Consider the following 7317-nt stretch of genomic DNA (forward strand, 5'->3'; position numbering starts at 1 on the left):
AGGTCCTGCTGTGTAGGTGTGTCTGTGCAGCACCATCCTTCACACTGCAGCCAAGCTGCCTGCCTCAGGGAGGCTGGCATGAGGACATGTGAAATATGAGATCATCTGGCTGAGAAAGTTATTTGGTTAAGGACAATTCTGTATCACAGAAATAACAAATAACGAAGAAAATGATAAATTAAACACTCAGACACACAAAAATTAATGAGCAGGTGGTGAGAGAGATAATCATGGAGGCCAGATCTCCGCAGGCACTGACTGATGGGCTGTTAAAAGAACTGCTCCAGCCTTGGAGAGGGTCAGCCTCAAATTCGTAACTGGTAAGAAGGAGGAAACACAGTGTGACTATTGAGGGATGTTAGAGGGAGCTTGGGGGATTGCATGAAACTTAGTATGGGATGTTTAGGGGAAGGGCAGAAGGGAAGGATCAGGGTGGGACAGGTATGACAAGGAGGGAGGTTGGAGGGGTTGGACGCATGTGAGCAGGCTGTCGGGCAGGACACTCACCTGCCTGGGCCCTGCCCCTCTTCCCTGCAGGCTGGCCGGTCTGCTGGTTAAATCCCCTTCTTCATTACGCTGTCTAGCCTGTGTGCCAGCCCCTGGAAAAAAGGCCATGGGTGACGGTGACCACGGGTCTGGGTGTCAGCACCGGAGGGACGGGAAAGTACGTGCTTATCTGAGGGGTGTAAGTGCCAGCACCCAGCAGCAACCCAGCTGTGTTTGTATTTCCTTAGTGAATTTAGTCCTGTGCGTGTAGTTTGCTAGCAAACGCCAGGCTGCACTAGCTGGCAAGTAGAAGAAAAGACTCAAGGTCTGAGCCAGGGCTGTACGGGACATCGGGCAGGATTTTCAAGGGATCCCGGGGTGTGGGGTGTCTGTGAAGGCAGAGAATATGGAAGAGTACTGAGGGGAAAAAGAGACACAAAAGCACCGACCAGCAAAGATACTCTACCCCAACACCGAGACTTGTAAATACACTGGCTGAACAGAGTAACCGTGAAAACGGTGATGTTTGTTCAAAGTTACATTGCAGGGCTGTTTCGGTGCCAGCCTGGAACTCTCCCAACAGCACATTCACCAGTCACCCTCCCAAATGCTGTTGGCCAGTGTGTTGCACTCCAGACTTGAAGTAAATGCAAAGTCTCAACTGCAACAAGAAAGAAAATGTGGTTTATTAAGTAATTACAACTTGCTAAGAGGTGCTAAGAAAACAGCTCCTACAAATAAATATAAATCCAGTGGAACAGGGGTATTGGAAAGAACGCACAAAGACCATAGCGCAGCTCTATTCAAGCTGCTTTCAGACAGACTTGACTCGTTTCAGACAACGTGAGGAACAGTGGCATCAACAGCTGTCGAACTAGAATGTTAACTAGACTAGAACGTCTATAACAAGTCAATTATTTTCATCACCTTGAAACAGGGGAACCATGTCTGAAACCCAAAATCTTGATATTCAGCTGTCTTCACAGCTGGAAAGACAACTGTCCACTTGGGTATCAAAGTGAAAATTAAACCCATCTTTCTGTGTGGTGCTTCGAGCTGCTGCGACTGCAAAGCAATCAAATGACCATAGTACCACTCTCAGGCAATCCCGTTCCATAACAAATTCAAATACAGGCTGAAAACACAGAGAACCAGCCTAGAACACACAAACTCAGCCTTTATTTCCACAGTGTAACTGGATGAATTCAGAGAGGCTGCACCCTTTCACTTGTAGCTATCAAACACAAAGCCTGAAAAGTAGGTCTTGGAAAAGTTTGTTTTACCTCCTTTTATGAGCTTCAGCAGGCACAGAAAACATTTATTCTTGTCCTGTGCAAAGCCATGAAGAGAATGTGAATTAGACCGAGTACAGCAGGCCTGGGCAGCTGGCAAGCACCCGCTGATGGGAGCCTGGCCATCGTCCATCTGCGAGCTGCTGCGAGCCGTCACTGGAAGCCTTACGGTATTCCCTGATAAGAGGAATACCAACAGATAAGAAAAGTACCTTGGAAAGACTCAGATCTGAAATAGAGCACGCATTTTCATCCCTGGGCAGTAAAAAGGATAAAAAGATCTCTATCTCTTTGAATTCGGTAAAACCTGAACATTTAAAAATGGTTTTTGTAATGGTGTTCAGAAATAAGTTATTTACCTTCATACGAACGGTTGTGTCACCCCTAATTCACTCTCTCAAAGTGAAACAAATCTGCCAACTCATACAAAACCAGCATTTCAGAAGTGGGACATGAGTTCCCATGCTACTCGTGTGACGTGAAATCTCCGCGGGCTGTCCGAAATGCGTTTCAAAACAGAGCACAAGAGAGCAGGCAGCCGGCAGTATCGCAAAACAGCTGCAGTGTCGTCAGGTAAAATGAGGGGAGCCCAGAATAATCTTCTACATTTGTTTCAATGTTTACAAGTCTTTCTTTTAAACAAAGCTCTCTGAAGTTACCTGCAGTTTTAATTCCTGTTCTTCAGTGCCCAACTCTATCTCTTTTTATAGCCTGAGAAAATGACTGTACCAAACATTCTCACTTATTCTGTGTGTGCTGATAGCAGTAATTGCTGTCAAAAGATTTGAGCTGGTTATACAACACATCTATTTCTGTGAGATTTTTAAGGCTCTTTTCGTGGCCACTGGAAGATTTCTTTCTTAGGAATCCATGAAGTTAACAAAGTGAGATCCGCTATCTTAAAGTGACAAAATAGATAAGTTATCCTGATAATTGTTCTGTTCCCACCATTTGATGGCAAAGCATGCAAAAAGTCCTGCCTTAAAAAGTACCTCCAGAGCAATCCAAATACAAAAAGAAATGACAACGAAAATCTGAAGAGAAATTCACTGCAGCACAGATTTATTTCTGCCATTGCAGTATCAAAACCTTCCTGGAATAAAAAAGCTTCACAGTTGCTTCCAAGTACCTTCCTGGCCAAGTACCTTCCCGGCCTTACCTCTCCCAGAGCTCATACCAAGTTAACCTAAAAATTTCCAAACAGCCTAAATAAGGTCGGTGATCACCTGTTGTCAATGAGGTCTTCTGACTATTGCGCCCATACAACTTATTCCAAGTTGGAGCTGGCCACCATCTTAGGCCCAAATGAGGAAGAATATCTGTAAGACCGAGGGTCACATGTACACTGTGCCTAAAACTTCGTTTCGATACCCCTTGGTTTCCAGCCTAGAGACAGGAGATACTGGTAAATTTTTTTCTGTAACTACCATGACCACACCTACTGGCCCACGTAACAGCGATCCGTTCTACCGGTCAGTTATCTAGAGTTTTGGCATCTTAACGCATCTCACCGACATTCCCTAACGAGCGAGGGGAAGGACGGTACCTCGTGTTTACTACATGTAACTCCTCAGAGCAGCACATGTATGGACAGTTCTGCAGAGCTGATGTCACAGCAGATGTTACATATCGACATCTGGAAGAAGTGAAATGTGCCCCCAAGAGCCAGCTTCTCTCCAGTCAGAACAAAGGGTGTCCAGATCACCGAATCGGGTGCAGATGTTGACAAGGTGACCTTTGAAGTTAGATGAGAGGAATTCTGCCCAGAAAGCCCATAAATCACCTGTGTAAGTCACCTAACCTAAAACATTACGTCGTATGGATGGCGTGTTCTCCCTGCAGTTTTACACTCCCTGATCCCACCATATGTAACTAAAAAGGCATATTCTACCGAGTCAGTTACCGCTTCCTCCTTGAGCAGCTCACACTTGCACCTAACACACATACCTTGAGGATACCTTACCTATCGCTCAGGAAGACGTTTTTGTTGTGACTGTTTCTGTCACGATAACTGGTTTTTAAATCTGCAGCTCAGTGCTGCTCCCTGCTATGTGATTGTTCAGTGTCCTTCGCTAAATTTGTTCCTTGTTATTCTTGTTGATCTCCACGGAGCTTTAGTGACATTTTGGCCTTACTTTGGCCTTTGTAGCCTCATAACCCTTAGCTACACCAGGAGACTGTGGCTGACATTAGCCACTGTCAACAAGTCTATTGTTTATATTGTTTTGAATAAAGATTGATGCCTGTACTTGTACTGGACTTCACACACCATTAAACCAAATATAGGATGCCCATTTACCAGCTTTTTATCTTTATGTCAAAACATTTGGAACTAGGAAAAGGAGGGATAATAAGACTTCTGGTTATAGCAGGAAAAAAAAAAAATTCTCTGCTTCCAGGCTTCTCTTTATTTCCAGGATTCCCCTTCTATCCACGAAAGACATTGATACTAAAGGTGAGATCACACAATGTCATTCACTTCCAGATTCAAACATACAGATTTCTAAAAAAATACATATTAGAACAATACCAAAACTAATACACATAAACTTTCACTTTATGGACTTCTTTGTCTTCACATTCTCTTTGCTTATTGTAATAATAGAACGTATCGTCCCTTCTCTGAAGTTTCTTAACAAATCCCGTTTCTGGCCAATACTCTACCTACGAACAGAATGAAAAGGACAAACAGTCACGGGAACACTCTCACACTAAACGACTGTTGTGCGCTCTGTTGCAAAGAATATGGGGTGCACTTCCACGGGAACACGTCATTCGCATCTAAACACTACTTTGCTATTAATTTGATTAACTTATTAAAAAAGATTAAGAGCAAGATGTTAGAAAACAGTTTTCTGGTCCAGTATAAAGAATTATGTGATCAGAAAAGGCTAGAAATAAGGATCTAAGAATCTTTGATAGACCAGGGTCATTTAAAAAGTGGACTAGTCAAAGATTTTAAAATTCCTCGTTTAGGAATAAAACATCAATGATATTAAATTATTCAGTGATCTGAGAGGCTGAAAGATTCCACCTCTGTAAGACTGACATACACTTGGTCCTTCTGACCATGAAAGGTGAGTTTTTCATTAGCAATTTCATCAAAATAAAGTGAGCGATAAGTATCATAGCCTCAAAGGCAGCAGCATCAGTCCTGCAGGAAACCAGCACCATCCTGGTGCTCTTCAATGTCCCACAACACAAAGCTCTAGACTAAGGGCTTGAGCACTTGTGCGTTCAACAGCTTTACAGCTTTGGTGGCTGTCTGCAGCCTGAACACCTATGACTACCTCTGATCAAAGCGAACCTTCACAATCAGGCAATAAGGATCTTTCTTCTCTTTCAGGCAGGGCAGCCAGTAGGAGGTCAAACCAGAGCACTCTCTAACTGGAGAGTCCCAGCAGTGGTAGAGCCACCACTTACCTCACTACTTTGGGCATACAGCTGAGTTATTTGCATTCTCTGTCTAAACATACCAGCCTTAATATTCATCTCACCTATGTCATGATTGCATCATTAGTAACAACTGCGTTATGGAAACATAACGTGGAGTAAACGAGACATTTCAAAAGGGGTACCTTGAAAGAGAACCACTGCCGGGTGCTGGCAAGTTTGAACAGAAAGATGCTCGCTTTACACCGAGTAAGTGGTGTTCTTCACAGTGTTCAATTGTCTGTGGGTATGCCCTGCCGTACATCTCAAACAGATGGACCCCACCACACTAATTGCAGGATTTTCTTCCACACAGTTAAAGGGATTTACACCACAGCCCTTACAGTGGGATCTGAGTCCATGACAAAATGTTAAACTGCATCTCATTACAGACATCAACGTTTCGCTAAGTTTTGGCTTCACTGGATGAGTAGTGACTTGGGAACACTCTGCTCGCTCTTACGTGCACAGGCAGCTAAGATCTTCTAAAAGTAGATTTTTCATGCTATATAAGCTGCTTTGGAAGATAAATTATCTCTGATAAAGAAAACATGTTGTTTGCTGTATTAACCTCTTGGTTGCTATTTTGAATCTCAAGTAGGCGCTGAATGTCTTGCCATTATTCCCCAGCTCATTTGATGTGCTAGGGAGCACTGCCAGCAGCTGTGGTGAGCAGAGGACCAAGTCCTCAATGTTCTCACTTGATAACAGCCTGTGTCACAACTCCCTTTAGCACAGTCGGCATCAAATATTTCTATTGTGGGCAGCTGCAATAGAAGCCAACTTTTGAGTGCGCAAAAAATCTGACGACGCTCCCACACAACTCAGCTGCAAAACTGAAGTCGGCAGCGATGACACCCCTGGACAATGACCGCGTTTCCTACAAGCTCTGTTGGCAGAGTTATTAGGAAATGTCACAGACAACTCACTTTGATGCATTCCTTTCCTCAAAACCGAATTATTCTTTCAAAGAAATCTATAATGCTTCTAAAAGCATGAGAAAGGGGGAACAAACCCACAGACTGGGTAGTGTTTCTGTTTCACTTCTGTGAAATAAGTCACTCTGCACAGTTAATAATAGCTCAAGAATTCAAGTCAGACAGAAAAAAGAGAGTGAGAAAAGGAAACAAGCTGCACCTCCATTTTTATATAATCATTTAACAAGAGACAGAAAGTTACCGTAATACCCCCTGCAGAGTTCTAAATCTTACCGTATCAACTTGTTTTACTTGTTTATATTCAATCTCATCTCTGTACCCAGCTAGCTGAAATCTGTATAAGTTCTCTACGTGATTTGACCAATTTTTGGCCTGATGTTCAGATTTTGGTTTGATGTTATCTTTAGCCATAACTCCAGAAACTTCAGAGTTTTGCCTGAAATTAGATTTTTTAAAAAATTAAATAGAGAAGACAGAAGCAAGGAGAAATTTTTTTTAAAAAAAGCAATTACAGACAGTACAATATCATCTTCCCCTCAAAGCCTGAGGTTAAAAAAGAAAAATGTTATAAGAGTTGGAATCACATTAGTGCACTACTTGATCTCAAACAAATCCAATTCATCTATACTTCTATATATACCACTACACTTTGACTTAACCCACCTACAACTCTTTTGTGCATATTGATGCATTTAAAAAAATAAAATAACATACAATATTTTAATTTCACATCTTTGCAGTTGCTGTCCCTTTGGGTCAGGCAGTTTTTCAAGTTTTTCTTTCTTTCTACTCAAGGGACACCAGACTGGGAACCACAGAATGAAGAGCTGGGCTGTTCCTGAAGAGCAGCAAATGCTCAGGATGGGGGAGCAGGGGAAGGAGAAACGCACTGCCAGTCACACGGCCACAGTGGAGGTGATAAAGAAGAGATCTGAAGAAATAAATTGGATGAGGAGGCAAGGCACACAACTTACCAAAATTCATCCTATTCTGCCCCTGCCCACTGAAAACCTGCACTCACTGACGCTGAGTTCCTCCTTCACACAAAACTCACTTGTTCAGTCTGCTGAGACGTAGTGAATTGCTAAATCAGCTACTAAACCTGAACAGAGCAGAACTGGGTCAAGGTAAGATTCAAACTGTAAAAAAAAAAAAAAAAAAAAAAAACA

The 7317-nt window shown here is 42.7% G+C and overlaps 1 protein-coding gene across 1 annotated transcript; it reads right to left on the reverse strand.

Moving 5' to 3' along the window:
- Positions 1-4313: 4313 nt before the first annotated feature.
- Positions 4314-6577, reverse strand: MEIG1 (meiosis/spermiogenesis associated 1). The gene is made up of 2 exons (XM_010139793.1): positions 6422-6577; positions 4314-4442 (listed from the first exon to the last, which is right to left on the reverse strand). The coding sequence occupies exons 1-2, from the start codon at positions 6557-6559 to the stop codon at positions 4314-4316; spliced, it is 267 nt and encodes an 88-aa protein (XP_010138095.1). The 5' UTR covers positions 6560-6577.
- Positions 6578-7317: the final 740 nt, after the last annotated feature.

Source organism: Buceros rhinoceros, unplaced genomic scaffold, assembly GCF_000710305.1.
Source record: "Buceros rhinoceros silvestris isolate BGI_N320 unplaced genomic scaffold, ASM71030v1 scaffold15967, whole genome shotgun sequence".
NCBI lineage: Eukaryota > Metazoa > Chordata > Aves > Bucerotiformes > Bucerotidae > Buceros > Buceros rhinoceros.